This window comes from Scatophagus argus, chromosome 6 (assembly GCF_020382885.2).
Source record: "Scatophagus argus isolate fScaArg1 chromosome 6, fScaArg1.pri, whole genome shotgun sequence".
Classification (NCBI taxonomy): Eukaryota; Metazoa; Chordata; class Actinopteri; family Scatophagidae; genus Scatophagus; species Scatophagus argus.
The window spans coordinates 2,750,026-2,768,153 of record NC_058498.1 but is presented as its reverse complement, the minus strand read 5'-3'; the positions used below and the strand labels follow the sequence as shown (position 1 = coordinate 2,768,153).

General features: G+C 40.6%; 1 protein-coding gene across 1 annotated transcript; it reads left to right on the top strand.

The window, feature by feature from the left end:
* The first annotated feature begins 914 nt into the window (after positions 1 to 914).
* Positions 915 to 7,202, top strand: LOC124060673 (thiamine transporter 2-like). The gene is made up of 3 exons (XM_046391913.1): positions 915 to 1,106; positions 2,859 to 3,615; positions 7,006 to 7,202. The coding sequence occupies exons 1-3, from the start codon at positions 915 to 917 to the stop codon at positions 7,200 to 7,202; spliced, it is 1,146 nt and encodes a 381-aa protein (XP_046247869.1).
* The last annotated feature ends 10,926 nt before the right edge of the window (positions 7,203 to 18,128 follow it).

Genomic DNA, 18,128 nt, shown 5'->3' with positions numbered 1-18,128 from the left:
GAGGCAGAGCTTCGTTTGGTTGACACTCCGCTGGTGAGTCATAATTTGCCGTTGGATAGTTTAAATTACAGACTACAGTAATTCTCATCTCTGGGATGATTGCCTGCCTTGCTTACTTTTTTCCCTAAGTATTAGGAATTCACTGCCAAGTCACCCTGAAAACTCTGACTTTAACATTATGAACTTGTTATTTATGACAGTCACAAAGACAAAAAGCTGAATGTGAAGATTATCTGATCAGATGAGCCACTCTGCAAAATTGAGTTTAAGAGCTGAGTTTAATTTAGAGCTGAGTGATATTTGTGTCCAATTATTTTTATTTAGCAGCCTGAAGAGAACACATGGTATTTTATAAAATAATAGTTAATGATAATTTGACCGGGCACAGTGTTGAGACATTATACACATTAGTCACCTTGTTTTAGACTCCACTAGCTAATGGTGGCAGAAGCTAAACAGCATATATGGGACACTGTATGTACACACTGTGTGTGTGTGTGTGTGTGTGTGAGGCAGCTTGTTGGTGTGCGCACCTGCACTCACACACTCATACATATTCCTCTGCTTGACTTCCTCCCCTTCCTCAGTATCTGCAAGAATGAGGCTGTTTTGTATAAAGACAGAGGAGGAGACAGTATTTATTATAACCTGCTGGAGCCCCAGGGACTCGCCACCTCATATTTCATCTTAATGTATCTTCACTCACAGCCTCACATTTTTTTCCTGTCTCACCGCGGCCAGGAAAACTTCAGAGGAGGGGAAAAACAATGGCAAAGCAGGTGACTTGGTGTTCACAGTCAGCCTCACCTTGGCCTTATCTGAGACTTCCATATCTCAACAGATTAAAGTGCTTAAATTAGACTGTGCTCTCGCTGGACGTGGTGAGACGTCCCCGGGGGAGCCGTGGAGGAGCGATGGGTTTTTGCTGGAGCGGGGAGTGTGGCAACAGGCCTTGCTGGGCAGACCATTATGTGCCCTGCTGTGCTGGTTGGGTGGGCCCCACCGTGCTGCTCTGCTTCTATGGTTTCTGCTCCATGATGAGGCCCATAGAGCCCTTCATGACGGAGTTTCTTACAGGACCTTACAAGAATCTTACCACTGAACAGGTGAAGTAATGAGCTATTAAATGAGATATGTGACGGCTGTACAGCAACGGCAGCCTGAGATTATTCAATTTGCCCAGTTTTTGCTATAATACATAATGTGAATAATGTAAATACCGTAAATGTGAAAAACAAAGTTTACAGTATGAACAATAATGATGTTTGGTTTAAAGTAGAGGTGAAATTTACAGATGAACATATTTGTTCATGTAGACTCAGAGCTAAAGTCACTAGTTACTGGTTACAAGTAAAATTTTTAAGTGAATTCAGTGCTGAAGTGCAGTTTGGTACAGAGAGCCACTACAGTATCACGTCTCACACAGTGGCATTGACAAGAAGCTAAATGGGGTCCTTCACACCTCTGCAATGACAGCTACTTCAGGATGCATGAAGCAGGATGGGAGCTGCTTTGTTCACACAAATTATGGCTGGCCCCCTCAAGGTGCACTCATTTGATACTCGGCCATATACGGTGCAAATTACTTTTTCAGCTCGTGGTCTTGAGTGGCTTTTGAGCGTTTATATTAATGCAACATTATGTTAACTGTTTCACGTTAAAAAACCTTAAAAACAGCTTTACAGTAATTTAAATGGCACATTAATTTGCCGTAGGGAGGACAGTGCTTCTGTGATTCACACACATCCACCTTGAGCAATTGCTCTTGCACTGTGTAACTTGCAGGAACAGACCCAAATGCACTCATGGTGCTAAAGAAATTCAGGGGACATCAAGGTAATTAGGATTCTCTCAGGACAGACGAATCAATATCAAACCATTATTTAAATTTGTACACTAAGATTTCGGTCCCTGCAGATTTGTAGACACCTGTGGTTACTGTGGTAACAGCAAGTACGGTTAAACACTGAGGAGCGTAGCACTGTGGAGCCTGTACGCAGGCGAGAATGCCTCCCTCCATCCACAGCTGTTCGTTCCAGTATGTCACCCCCATGTGAAGAGGGCCCTGTATTCTCAGTCCTGTTTTCCCCCAAGCCCTGCACCTCTGCGAATACTCAACAGAGGAGCAACGGTGTGTGTGTTTACAGTACAGCCGAGCAAACTCACCTTAATATAAAGAAATGATTCAATACTGACTGTAACCACAGTCTGATTTCATGCTGCACAAAATGCAAGTAGTTTTCCACACAGCAGAAAGGTTACATTACTTTCTGAAGAGTTGAAGGCTGCTTCTAGAATAATCTGGATCGAGTGGGGGAATGGTGGACTCTGCCATTACCAACAATACCTACTATACAGCAAGTTAATTACTGAATGTACTACACTGAGAAGCTGTTGCAAAGCGAAGGGTTAAACATTAAGGAATATAAATTTAGGCTTAAACCAGCAAATAAAATATTTTGGAGCACTAGAAGTAGTGGTACACATTTGGAGCACCAACACCCGGAGACATCCAGTGAAGATTTGAAATTCCATCTCTAAATATAATTTCCATCAAGGCCAAAGTGCAACACAAAAAACAACTTAATGAGAGCAATTTAAGAACCGTGTTTTACGTAAATGGACCTTTCAAGCTGCAGCCATTGTGTTTATTTGCATAATATTAAAATGTATCAACCTGTCACATTATGAGTCTCATTTGTGCCTCTTCCTGTTCCATCATGTGCATGCAGAAGCAGTTTTTCAGTGACAATGAACAGCATCTGTTGTGCTATGCTGTCATCACATACTCAACCGCAATCAGCAGTTGTGGATCATAAAAAATAATAAGGTCTCTGTGCGTCTTCCTCCATATCCAGGTGACTAGGCAGGTGTATCCTGTGTGGACTTACTCCAGCCTGGTTCTCCTCATCCCAGTCCTCCTGCTGACAGACCTCCTCAGGTACAAGCCTATAATAATCCTCCAGGGGCTCGCCTATGTCACAGCCTTCCTGCTGGCACTACTTGGCTCCGGGGTCCACTCGGCTCAGTTGGCCTTCTTCTGCTACAGCATTGCCATGGCAGCAGATGTGGCCTATTTCTCCTACATTTACAGCATAGTTCAACCCTGCTATTATCAGAGAGTGACCAGTTATGTCAGAGGGGCCATACTGGTGGGCTACGCTGTGGGTGCCCTGCTGGCTCAGCTGCTTGTGTCTTCAGGTGGCGTGTCCTTGTTCTGGTTAGCTTTCCTAACTCTCATCTCTGTCTCCATGGCACTGATAACATCCTTTTTTCTGCCTGTGCCTAAAAGTAGTTTATTTTTTGAGGGGATACGTTCTGCACAACATGAAAACTCAGGTGAGGGCGCCCAGGACTGTGAAAGCCATGACTTTGTCATCTGGGTGAAAAGTGTGGCAGCTGCCAAGCATGTTTGGAAGATGTTCAGAAGGCTCGTGTTGGACTTTGAGAAATGTTATTCTTCTGTGGCTGTGGCCTTCTTGTGTCTGTGGGCGGCGACAGGAAGATGTGGCTTTTACCAGGTTACAGGTTACGTGCAGCTCCTCTGGACACACATTCAGCCCCATAACTTCACAGCCTGCAATGGCGCTGTGGACGCCATCGGCACTTTGTCAGGTAACTAAAGCTCAACTCATTTGCTTTGCTTTCTCAGTTCTGATTTTAATTCTTAAAGCAGTTTGGATCTTTTTCACTCAGCAGTTTAAAGTGACTGTGAACTGCATACATCTGCAAATATACATTTTTCCCAAAAGCCATTTTTCCATGGATACCTCTTCCTCCACTGATTGTCCTTGGTATTTATTTATTTATTTATTTAATTTGACAGTCTGATCAACTTCACTCCAAACCCAAGACGAATTATTGTGCCATATCTGAAAGCTGAATAATTCTGAACGGGAACCACTGCATATCCAGAATAACAAAACTGGTTCAGGTTATTAAAAAGTAAGTTACGTGAATGTTATATGCATTCCTTCACACACACAAAAAAAACACAACTGAATAAATAGACAGAAAGAAAACACAATCCCTCTTTACTATCAGTATTTCACAATTCCCAAAGCACAGTAGACAATATGAGCAGCATTAATTAGACTATTTAATTGCCTGCTCTCATCCCCAGATGGGTATAGCAGCTGCTGCCATCCAGCCAGTGCACTTTTATTGATTATAGTACTGATACATTCCTGTATTCCCCAGAAACCAAAGGCAATTACTCTGTGTAAACCACATCCAGCTGTATGCCTTTCACTTGTAAATGGTTCTGCCCAACATGCAGTCAAGCTGTAGGGCCCATGTCTGATATTTCCCCAAAGATTCCTGTTTGTATTTTCTCTGTTCCATGCTTAGAAAACATCCCTGAGGAAAAAACCTGGTAGAAACTGATAGGAAAAATATGCATATGGATTACCAACATGATAAAATATGGCGGAAAAGCACAACATAATTTACTATTTTCATATTCAGCATATTAATAACTGCATGTCCTGGGGTTTGAAAACAACATTTTTTAGTAGCTCATTAATATTAAGATGAAAAACCAAATGTGTATTCAGAACAAATACAGTTACGTTCAGTTACATTGTTTCCCACCTCGTCCAAACTACTAACTCAATAATGTATTCAGAACATAGTTTCAGTCAGGACATTCCCTTCCCCGGGTCCGGATGTCCAAGGCTTTCCATTTCATTTGGCATGAAAGTGCAGTCCACACACTGGTGTGTGCGCATAGTTCAAGGTGTGCAAATTCAGATTTTACTCTCCTGAATACAGCAAACAGACAGCATGATATTATCTACTCAGTGTGAACAACCAAACACAGCATGAGGTCACACATTTCCCCATCTGTGCCACACATGTTACATAACGGTTTGGTGTGAACTGCATGGAGCTACAATGAAACTGAAGAAGTCATTGGAGAGAAGTTGTTTTGGGTTTGATGACTGCAAATTTTTATTAGAAAGCCTGTGTTACAAAGCGGGGGCGTGGAAATCGAAAGACAAGGGCATTTAGAGGACTCATTTAGAGTCTCTATTGGCATGTGGCATGTAAAAGATGCCCCACAGTTTTTGGAACTCAAACAATGCGAAGTACAGGATAGCCTGACCTGCTTACTCCCTTTTTAACCACTTTAGTGACATGGCTATGGCTATGTCATTATCAGCCATTAATTAAAGTCTTTATTTATTTATTATTGATTTTTACTTTATCAGTGCAGGAGGCTGAAGTACTCTGCCCTTCACAAATCTACAGTTGTTGTACCAGCTTCCCTCCCATAACCACACTGTAGTTGCCACAAACCAGTAGAAATTTCAAAAACACGAGCAGAGATTTTGCAAAATCTCCAAATAGCAACTTCTTTGTCTGGAATTGGGGTTGTAAGGAACCCACACACTGTTTTTCCCCAGCCTTCTCTAAACCACAGTCTTTCTCCAGCCTTAACCAAAGTGTTTTTGTAGGCTAAGTCTGGCCACAGCGGACAGGAAGGTCTCAGGCTTGAAAGTCCTGCTCACTCCACTATCCACTATCATTCACTTCTCTACAACACAAAGGCATCAGTTCCTGGACTGGACAACTTCCAGGAAGCAGTTATCTGTTCTCCAAAATGCATTTTGCAAAATAATTTAGCGGTATGCAAATTTAATTTCTTGGGGAAAGCGTCTGCTTTCAAGAGTAAATACAAACACTTATCCCGTTAAACTCAGGTGTAAGCAGCAGTGTGGCATTTATTGTGAACTCCTGCTGTTTGAGCATATCGTAGAGCCCAGCTGGATTATCGATCCTGTGCAGTTGGCTCCTGCTGACCCTGCTAAGCCTCCAAACGACACTGCTGTGGAAGCCACTCTAATTATTTAGTCTCCCTATGACCCCTTTCTACTAATCAGAGCCGGGGGATTTGATAAAGAACATGTTAAATACACGGACTGGTCCGAGCGGTGTCCATGTTGGACTATTAGCACTCATTGACCACGAATAAACAAGGAATCACAGGAAATGTACAGATTTAAAAGAGAGGAGCAATTACACTCAGCCTCATGATTCCTGCACATGTGGTGAAAGCAGCCTTGTGTCGTATCAGGGCTGCACTGTGCCACCTTATGGCTGACATGAGAAACATTATTTTCCAAAATGACTCATCTCGTGGAGGATTTCAGTGTTGGTGTTTAACATGAATTCTTTCTTTAATATAAAAAGTTCCTGCTACTTGAGATTGTCATGTATTTATGATACAATATACAGTAAATATGTATTTAAGATTTGACAAAAATGACTTTCAATAATGAATGAATGATCTTTTTTTTTAAATTTCCAACATAAAATAAGCAAATCATAACCTACAGACCTGTTCATACTGATCATACACAATCCATATAGCAACCTTTTGAGAGGCATTTGTTGACTGTCTTTCTTCCTAAATCAAATAATTATTGTAGCTTATTGTTTCCCATTGTCAGTGGGTCCATATGCTTTCATAGCCACTTACCAAAGTGTTAAAATACTTTTATGTAATTTCCAGTTCATTCTGATTGTTTGTCCTTCTCTTGCTTTACACAAAATGCAGATGTAATAAGGTGCTGTGATTGCTTTTTCTCTACATTCTGAAGTTGCTTATCACTGTTAGATGGAGTTCAGTGGTATTCACATCCTTTACTTTAGCAAAAAGTACTAATACCACACTTTAGTGTCCCACTATCAAACCATACTTGAAAAGTAAAAGTATGAAAATATTATCAGCACAATGTACTTCATGTGTCAAAAGTTAAAGTATTCATTGTGTAGTAAAATGCTCCCTGTTAGCGTTTTACTGCTGCTTTATCGTAATTTATGCTGTTGCCCTTTACGTTGAGCTCATTTTAACTGTTTTTTTGTTTTTTGCTTTTTTCAGTTTCTGGTAATTTAACCTGCTGTAGTGCATCATATTCTGTAAGACCAGACAAACAGCCCTCTTGCTGTCCATGCTGCAGCTCTCCTCAGGTGACTCAGGCTGATTGTGTTCTCCTTCAGGAGCTGCAGCCACTGTTGCTGTGGGGCACATGTCTCTGGAGTGGTCCGTGTGGGGGGAGCTCGTCCTGGGGGCTTTCACATTCCTGATTGCTGGGGCCATATTCCTAATGGATCTGACTGACAGCATCTGGATCAGTTACACGTGCTTCGTCCTCTTCAAAACAGTTTACTCACAGCTCATCGCCATCTGCACGTAAGAATTCATTATGCACATGTCAGCAGGCAGACATGCATATGGAGACCAGAGTTGATTACTTTTCAAATACTGGCTGTCAGTATTAACACATGCATGAATTTTGTGTGCAGGATTTAAATATTTGGTGCCACGTAACACAACACGATGTTTTGTGTTTTAGACAAGTCCAGATGTGCCTTGTGAGTCATTATGGACTGCTATGGTTGTGTATGCAGAGTACCTGCACAGTTTATGACAGTATTGCATTAATGATCCTTTGAGTCGGTTGATCGAGCTTTTTATTTGGACTTTCTTGAGTATTTTTCAGCAGTAAAAGTCATTAGTCCTTAATATTCAGATTGTGAAAATATTTCCTGAGCATGAAGCAGATCAACTAAATCCACCATAAAGACCAAACATTAAAGGAATTATTCCAGTTTTCCATCTGTCCCCTCCCCCCACTTCATTCTAAGCATTGTGACACTCGCACCCACGTTGTCTGTGCCAGTCAGTCAGCTTGTTGGGTCCAAACTGAAATACGTCAGCAGCTTTGCTTAGGCTGCTGTCATGGCCTCCAGAGGATGAATAATACTGGCTTTAGTGATCTCACCAACAGCATCTCTAGCACCTCCATGAAGCTGACATTTTTATTTTCAAGGGACATGTCTCACTAGCTATTGGATGAATTTCCACTGAATTTGAAACAGATGTCCATGTCCCCCTGGGGATGAATTCTGATTATTCTGCAAGCTCTAAGCTCTGCAAGCTGTGTTGATCCCCTAACGTTTCACGCTGCTAGCACAGCTGTGCACTCATACTCCGTTTTGTCCTTTAATTTGATTGTCATTTGTTGCAGGTCTTTGACATAAACCCTTAATATTAATAAAAGCAATCAAATTCATTAAGCATATCAATACCTTTATTTTACTGTGCAGCTTCTCATACATGCATATCCCAGTTTTCAGATTGCTCAGATGCTGAACAGGAGATGCTATGCATTGATATTCGGCATGAACAGTTTTGTGGGAACAGTCCTCCAGAGTGTCCTCACCGCCACTGTCATCAATGCCAAGGCTGTCCAGCTCACCATCACTTCACAGGTGCAAATTCAGGACAAATTCAGACAATGCATTCAGTGGATGAAATGAGATTATTGACAAGTCCACATGCTGGACTTGTTGCAAGCATTATATGGAGAAGATGAAAAGTAACATGAACTTTTTAAAACTGAGGAGGGTTTGAAGAGCTTTTACAGTGACTTAGAAACTGAAGAATATTAATACAAAGTAAAGTAAGTGCATTTGATAAATAAGTGAAATAAAAGCAGTTAAGTGTACTGCTTAAAAGCCTCAGAACAATATGATGCTGGGAGACAGAAACTGAATGAATGAATTCATTAGTTTTCTAGTCATCATCCACAACTAATCCTCACATTTCTTTTCAGTTTCTGATCTACGCCTTGTACTTTGTTGCCGTCTCCCTGCTGTTCACAGTTAGAGGTGTGTATACTGCGCTCCGCTTGAAACGTACCGCCGGAGGCAACCAGGCAGAAAGAGCCACCGACCTGCCAGAGGGCTCATGTCCTTGAAGACTCTCTGAGACATATTTTCATCATAACTGTCATCAGTTATTACAGCAGCAGCACCATGGAAAAAAAATGGATTCACTGGTACATGAATGTTCATCCAAATATTCAAACCCATCAAAGCATGATTGGTTTGCTCTGTGTCAATTCTATTCAGACATGTTGTGACTCAAATAATGAGTGCTATACATACATGTGGCCACTAGAGGACGCTATCTGCACAATATAGACTAAGTAAAACACTGAATGGCTGCTCAGCAGTGGTTTAGACTGGCATTCATGTATGTTTTTAAAGTTAATATAACCACAGTGGAGTGCTGGGATGTCACTTACCGACTTTGGACTAGTGGACTTTTGTTGATTGGTTTCACCCACTGAACTGAATGTCATTTATGAGAAACATTTGGTGGCAAAAGACTTTAAAATTAAGATCAGATAAACAAAGATATTGGCTGGAGCAGCATAATTACACAGCAGACAAGATCAAATCCAGTGAGAAACATGCTGTCTTTATTTAGAGGATGTTTTTACAGACAAGTCCAGAGGACTCTTGGTGTGCTTCATCACATGGTGCAGCAACAGTCAACTAAAGTTCAATATCAGTAAAACCAGTCAGCTTCTGGTGGACTACTGCTGTGTGTCTATTAGTGTGTGAGTTCACTGAGAGTTCATGGGTTTGGCCAATAAAGCTGATTCTAATAAAACATGAAGAAGCGGCAGACTGTAAGACTGATTGTGTTTGTTTGGCCACATGTGGAATCTGGTCACAATCTGCCTTTGTGATGTGTTTTAGCAGAACATTATGATGTCAAAGTGAATTTGACCTTTCACCTTTTAGATGTAAAATGTCATCCTTATACCATTTCATAATATTAGACCTTTGTGTTAAATTTTGTCATGCTTATAGTAAGAATTCTTGACCACCAAATGACAATCAAATTCCAGTTATTTCACAATTCAGACCGAGTGGATGTTTGTGCCAAATTTAAAGAAATTCCCCTGAAGACATTGCTGAGGTATCACATCCATCAGAATGGGACAGACAGACAGAAAGATGAGTGGATGGACCATAGAAATCACGAGCTGTAAGCATACCTCCAGCCACAGCTATCTCTTATTGCATATTGTTTTGTGTTAAATAATATATGAGAACTAATACTATAATATTATTCATTTAATTATCACACATTTTGTGTGAACGTTTGGTTCATATGCACATTGTTTTTACTTGTGCAAAAACCTGCATGATGAACGATGACTTGTCCTTCTTATGTTTGTTGCTGCATAATGAAAAAGTGCACAAACACAATCAAACCTGAAGGCACAACATTTTTAAAACTCTGGCATGTGTAAGGTTTATGTAAGCTCGGTGCTGAGGAGGCTGTGCAGCATTTGGAAAGGACAGTCTGCTCGTCATATTCACTGAGTATCACTGCTGGTCTTTCCTTTGCTACTTAAAGAAACACTTCCTGGTTTTGTTAGAATACCCAAAACCCTCCCCAAAAGCATCTCAGCTTGCTCTTAATGTTACTTAATCAACAATTAGCCTGGGGTGATGAGTTTGGGCCACAAAGTGAGGCAGCATATCTTTAAGCAACATGCTGTTGCCAGGTAACAGGCGGGTTCGTTTTTGAGGCGTACAGCCTTGTTCAGAAAGGTCTGATGCTGTCAGCTATAGCGCTGATGTTTGTTTGTGTGTGTATGAGCACTTTTATTTAAAATGTGTTGGGTGTGATTGCATTTATTTCCAGAAAGTCAATCTAAAGACGTAGGACTTAATATGTGTTGTGATCATCATCTTCGTTGGAAAAGCAGCCATGTCAACACCATTTCAGTGATGTGACTGTCAGCAGGTGGTTTGAAGATCTGATGCTCTAATTCTGCATGTTTTTATTTGCTTGGTAGCAATTTCTGTCTTCATTCATACACACTGTGGAGCATCGAGCAGACAGGAACAAAAATGAAAATGACCGTTCATAAGTGGTCAGATAATGCATGTGTAGTCACGTCTGACCTATAATTCATAATTAGATCTGTAAGATAATTAAGGTCCCAAGATGTTTAGCAGGGGCAGCTATTAGCTGGAATGAGCTGGCATACTGTATGTGTCGCACATCACATCTCGATGATGTACTTTGGTTTTGTCTGGTGCTGTCATTGAGACCCTTATTAAATATACAGTGAAACTAGTGATGGGAAATTTACATATATATTATATGTAAATATATTATAATTGCAATTCAGCCAACATTAGGAATTTCACCCTTGTGTTTTTATGTAGTAAATATATCAGTCATCATTAGCCAATGCAGTGTTGTTTTTCCCACCTGTACTATTGCATTTCATCTGCCCAACGTGAAAACAGCTGTGCATTTGGTGGGATGAAGAGTCAGTTTTTTTTTTCTGAAGCAGAAGATGCAAAATCTAAATATTTATTTTGTTGGTTAGTGGAACAAAAGGACCCAAAGGACCCCAAGTTTTTAATCTTATGGAAAGAGCAAATCAAATTCTATTTACCTCCATTACTTAAGCGCAAATACAACAGGATATGCCAAAATTGTTTTAGTGGGGTGAAATTTCCCAGTGGAAAAGCTGATTGGTCCAAGTCAGAAAAGCTCAGGTGTTATTAATAATATTAACAATGTCTGTTCCATGTCAGTAACAGATGTCAGTGACACTGAACAACATGCACCGTACCACAATAGTGGGACCCTGAAACTGAAGCAGCAAAACTAAATTTAGCTTTTATTAATTAATTTTTTTTTTTGTGACATGTCAAAATGTCTTGTGAAAAAGGCTTATTGGGATAATTTGACCTTTGAGAATCAGTTCCTGGAGCTGATTTGATGTCAAGTTATCAGCAATTTGCAAATAACTGATGTGTTGCATCTGTCTCACAAAGCATGGGATAATAAAGGAGAAGTCTCGAATTTGGAATCAAGAGGGTGTATCCTTTCAAGGAAACGGCTGCAACTTCCTCGTAGCCTCCTCGAGGAGCATTTCGAGGAACACATGCTTATGGGTTTGATTTCAAGTAAGCCCACACTCAGCCTTCCTGTCATAGGGAGACACTGAATATGCACTGTTGTCAGATAAAACAAGGAAATGGCCTCCTACCATGATCAGCTCAGAATCAGGCTATCAGGTGTTCAGTAAAAGAAAAATACAGGCGCAAACTTGATTGCAGTTTGCTGAGGTCATACAGTCATTAGTCCCTGTCCTCTGAGAGAAAGTGACTTGTGGCTCATTTCAGATGGATTTACTGAATGAGAGGCAGACGAACTAAAGATTAATGACCTTCACATTCAAATTCTCTGGCTGACGCATGGTTCTTCACACCCTCATACATGTTGAAATCCTCATGGGCCACATAGGTTATATGCAGCGTGATAATGATTTAATCTCAGCACCTGACAGCATCAGGTGAAAAGGCTTCTGGCACACTCATCAGTGACAACAGAAAAATCATCGATCAGTGAAATCCAGTTCATGTTGGTTACCAGTTTCTCTGGTTTTAATGTTTTATCAGAGTTAATGGTGCACATTTGTGTAGAATCAGACAAAGTTGTCTGCGTTGGCTCCATTGTAACAGTTTGAGTGTTCACTGACCATGTGATGTCTAAACTGTAGACTTGTAGTCTCTTATCGTTCATCATTCTTTTCCTTCGACTGAAATCAGTTTTGTAGAATTTTCCACTGTTCCTCCCACACAAAACTGTTAGACGGTCAACGTTTTCTTTCTATTCAGCTATAAAGCTTGGAGCTGCCAAAGTCCATTTTTCTGTCACACATGTTAGATGGCAGTGGGATTATTTAATTTTATTCAGCTACACTACATGGACAAAAGTATTGGTGCAACTTAACCATGACGCCGCATTCTAAATACACAGACAGCTTTGCAGCTCTAACAGCTTCCAACCTTGCACTGGGGCACAGTCATGCTGGAATAGAAAAGGACCTTTAATAAGTTGTTTCCACAAAGTTGGAAGCATAGCATTGTCCAAAATGTCTTGGTATGCTGAAGCATTAACATTTCCCTTCACTAGAAGTCAGGGGCCGAGCCCAAACCCTAAAAAAAAAGCTGCATACCACACTGAATTCAATAATAAAGAGGTCTGTCCCAGTACTTTTGTCTGTGTGGTGTATTTACTATTAAAAATAACAGTCTTCAACAATAATTCTAATAATAATCCCAATTGTCCGGAATATGAGCACTTCAGAACTCCAGACAACTTCCTGTTAGAGCTACATGTGCGTTCAGTAATAACAGCTGGGGCATTTCCCTTCATAGAGCTATCAGTCAACACTACTGTAACTCCACGGGCATAATTATTTATGATTTGATTGTTTAAGCTTCTTGTGTGTCACTCCCACCTTGTGAAGAGAACATATTACATCAGCTGCTGAACTGGCTTCCCATCTGGTCCAGCATAGCTGTCTCTGATGAATCAGTTCATAAAATTAAATAAAATTTCTTCTGTGTCACCAAAAATTTCCATTTCCGGGCAGATTTTGGGTGATTTGATTTTCAGTGACTTAACAACACAGGATATGTTGGCACAAAATTCAAATACTGAAGGCCTGCAGGAGTGAGGGAAGCCCCCCAGTCATGCGCCCGTCGATCGAGTGATCAAACACCATGTAGGCACGCTCACTTGCATTACTCAAGAGCCGTTTCATTCGTCACGTTTGACACATGGGTCAGCCCTCTTATCACGATATAATATCACGACACGTCACTGTGCCCCTATAACACAGAATGCCCTCAATCTGGGTTGCTGGAATTCTACAACCTTCCTTGACAGCTAAAACTGGGGTGGTTATCTGTCAATATTACATGAGAGGCACGTGGGTTAACACAAATGATTCACTGATACGTGTGAACAGCAAACGGAAGGGAGCTGTGACACTAGTGTTTGTGCTAAACATATGATCTATCTGGCCAAGGCCTTCATCCAGACTCCGTCTGTGCACAGCATCCTTAACTTTGGAGTGCTTGAATAACTCTCACATGTTCCACTAGTGCTGCACCATCATTTAAAATCCACTGTGAAAATCATCCCACTTTGAAACATCAACCCATCACAGCAAAGAGCTCTTCTTTTATGATCACTTCCAGCTGTCGTACAGCTGCTGTTTTGAAAAGTTTGTTGGTCATGTTCACATGGACGTAAGAAAGTATAAAGCAGCAGCACAGACATTTGCTGTATTGATGTATGTTGTCCAGGCCAGTCGCGCTGTTAAAACAGCTTGTGGCTGAGGATGTCTTTTGTAAAGGTCAAGATTACCTGTACCAAACTCGGAATTGTTCAAAGGTAACACTATGAGTTGCGAAAGCTCACTAGCCAACTTACTAGCTGGCATTTAAACTGTTGAGCGTAGCTAGAACTGGGCGGCAAACCCACTTTTAGGTGATGCAGCAAAAACTGAAGAATGTAATCAAATTTCTCTTTCCCACATATTCTCCTCCCCTCAGAAAACACCACAGTGCCTGTCAGGGTAAGCAGTGGGGATTTTTGTGATACTGGAGACTTGGTGCTTTCTAGAACAGAATGGCTTCATGGACAGTAAACGGGATGACATTTAAGTGTCTTTATGAACCTTTATAAAGCCTTTATAAAGTCTGGGTCACCATATTCCTGGTTGTCACCTTGATTGACCTTAAAAATTCCAATTACAGATTTATGATGGTGATTGCAGGCATTTATATTTAAGATTTCACCGTATAAGCAACTTCTTTGCAGTAATGCTCTACAGGCCTTTTCCCTTTTTATCTAAATAAAAGCTTGCTCTGATGTGCAATTTAATGCCTTGAAATAGTTTTCCCTTTTTCTGATGAGATAATTGTTAGTCAAATCATATACATGAGTGCAGATGGTCATCAGTCCATGCAAATAAGAGCAGTGTATGTCCCAAAATGAACAATTATCATTTTATGTCACAATTGACAGGATTTTCAGTCTCATTTGGGGAGAGAGATGGCAATTCTGAATAATACGGGGGGTTTAAACGAAGGCCATCTGTGCAAAAAACAATATAAACAAAGGGGAGGGAGATTAATAGAGGCCGTAAAATCAAATCTGATAGCCTGAGATAATCATGGCGGCAGACACAACATCAGTGACTAACAGGGTGAATATATTTAGACCTGCATGGGGACAATCATTCTGGAATACACAGGTGTACCAGGGGTATTATTACATCCCTGAACCAATTTGAGCAGTTTTGTAAGCCTCTTCCTGGTGTAGGATAAAACGGTTCTCTTAATTGTGTAAACTGTAATAATAAAGATAAAGGTCATAAACACCAAAGGGAAAACGCTGGAACATAAATTCAGGGGATTTGAAACCAAAATTAGCATCCAATAAATCTACCCGACATTACGCTGTATGACAGTGGCAGTGGTGCTTTGAGCTAACGGCTAATGTCAACATGCTATTAAAATGACAACGTTAACACACTTGTGTTTGCACAATTACGTTTGCCAGTTTGCACTAAACTCAAAGTACAGCTGAGGTTGATAGAAATGTCATTAGTTTTGGAGGTATTTGGTCATAAAATGAAGAACTGTACAAAGATTAAAAGCCAGCGGATCACCAAGATCACCAAGAAGCTCTCAACAAGATCCATCCAGTGGTTGTCGAGATATTTTTTAAAAAACCTTAACCTAAAATCGACCTCACAGTGGTGCCACAGGAAGAATCAGGGGATCACCAAAGGACTCAGCCTCTGCAAACCATGAATGACAAAACAAAAGTTACTGACAAGCCGTACAGCTGCTGTTTAGAGATTTCAGTCAGGATCAAAGTGGTGGATTTTTCATGCGCCTGTGATTAATAAAAACCACACAAAAAAGAATGAGCTATTGTATCTAGTGTCAGATTCACTTTGTTTGTTGTGTTGTTCACTGAGGTGCACCAATAGGACTAAAGGCATCGTCAGCTTTAATCTGCCAATTTTCACATATGAGGAATAAAAAAGATTTTTTTCCTGATTTGACTCTCAGGGCTTTTGTAGGTACCTCTGCCATGAGACAATGATATCACAGTGAAATGGAAAAATCAATGGAATTTAGGCTTAGTTATGCACTGTTGTGTAAAACACACTCTGTGAAATCATTTTGAAAAAATTTAAATAAGATTTGTTCATGTTGTGGAGGAAAGCAAGACATAATTTTAGGACATTCTCTATGGGTCAAGCCTTCATGTTTTAACAAATGGCATTCGAGGCGTCTAAAATGCCAACGGGGGAGGACGCGCATGTCAGACAATACAAAAGACAAATTACTTGATGAAGGACGTGTGAAATGTTTGCTTCCGGGAGAGGATTTCCGATTAGTCATCCAAAGACACGGAGAGAGCAGGAGGCGGCGTCTGACTGGGGAAACCTGTGATACAAGCAGGTCTGCAGCTGCAGCGTCATGAAGGTCACACATCCCTTGTCAGCAATGTGGGCGACTATTTTTCATGGCTCTCCCTTTATGGTCCACTTCCTCATGTTTCAAAAGGGCTTTGAATTACACATACTTTGAGTTTTTGCTCGCTGTAAATTTTAACCCCCGCCAATGACATTAGCAGAGAAAAAAGAGAGTTGTGAAAGAGCTCGTATGAACAGCATTTTTCTTTTTTCCTTTCTAGGTATTACGTAGCCTCCTTCTCTGTAGTTTGTCCAAGTGTCAAAATGCAAAGATACTAGACTTGTACTCCTTTAGACGTTCCTCAGAACATACAGGTGTACTTGTGGAAATCCCACACATCTTGTCTGGACCTCAAATCTCATCTTGAATCTCATCTAGTATTCTTACCTTTTTAAATAAATTGCAGGCTTTAACCTTTTAAGTTACACAAGTTACAAGTTACAGAAAGGTTTTTTTTCTTTGTTTTTGGAGGTGAGCCATGGTCGGATCCTGTTAAACCTTTTCTGAGACCCTGAATATGTGTAGTGCACTGTAGCCTATACAATAAGCAGGCTAGTTTCTATTGAATAATCAATGCCAATATGGAAAGGAAGTACACACACTAACTTCACTTTCTTCAGTAAATCTGATAAATTTGCAAAGTGCAGGCTGTAGTGTCTATACCTGCATGTACACATATGCAGGACCATGTATATCCAGTGTGAGGGTGGGTACAAGTTTCATGTTGCATTACATAAGTACTATAACGGTACTGATCAGTGGATGCCTGACTGTGTTTAAGCTAATTTCAGAGCCTTTTTCGATGATAATGTGTTTGATGATAATGTTTGTAAATGTTTTTCACTAGATGAAATCGTGTCAGGTAAATCATTTTACCCCCCACACATAAAGTGTGTGTGTGTGTGTGCCCATGTCTGAAACTGAGCAGAGACAGAAGGACAGAGACTGAGAACATGTGTGTGTAGGCAGTGCTTTTGCATGTCTTCTTGTCTGTTTGTGTGTGTGTGTGTGTGTGTGTGTGTGTGATTTTAACACTTGGTTGCCTATTCAGTGGCAGGAATTATCTGTCCTCTGCCAGGCTGCCTCCTCCACACTCTTGCTCCTTGCAGATCATATCTTCCTCTTCAGATGGTGATAAGATCAATGCTCTCCACTCTCACTTCTTTCTTTATGCCGTAACGTTTGTCACATACCATCTTCCATATGTTTTTGAGGATAGACAAAAAACGGTGCAAATGCGATTCCTGTGTACTTTGCCTCTGTGCACGTGCAGTCTGTGCTAACCTTTGAGTGAAACAATTTGCTTGTTGTTGACTGCAAGAGTGAACATAAATGTTGGGATTTTACTTTACACTGTAGATGCTGTGTTACGTAACATTTCTGTGCACAGACGGACACATGGAGGTGAGCCTGAAGACACTTAAAGTGGAAGTCTTTCACTTTGCATTATTCTGTACACCGTTTCTGTGTGCAGTTTGCTATGAACATTCACCTAAAATAATTTAACGGAGAGCATGTTTCTATCGGGACATGCAGCAGTGTCTGAATGTAAAGAAACTGTTGTGATTTTAATTAATGTCTTAATTAACACTCCAATCCAGTTTTTAGTCCTGTCATTACTCTCATGTTTTTTTTTCACATGTTCTAATGATTGTTTATCAAATATAGTTTCTAAAAAGTCAGCACAGTCAAAAATATCATTTACCAATTACCAGTTCTGATGGATCAGATAAAATGAATGTAAATCAATTAGTCGACTGGGTCTTTCAGCACAAAAGCAAATATGTTCATCATCACGTAGTTTCCAGTCTTTTTACGACCTCCACACCAACCCCCATCCTCCCTCCTGCACGGAACATTTACGTCTCCATCTCTTCAACCACAACATCATCCAGCAGCACTTCTGCACTTGACAGATGTGTTCATGTTGTCCTTGGAGAGTTCCC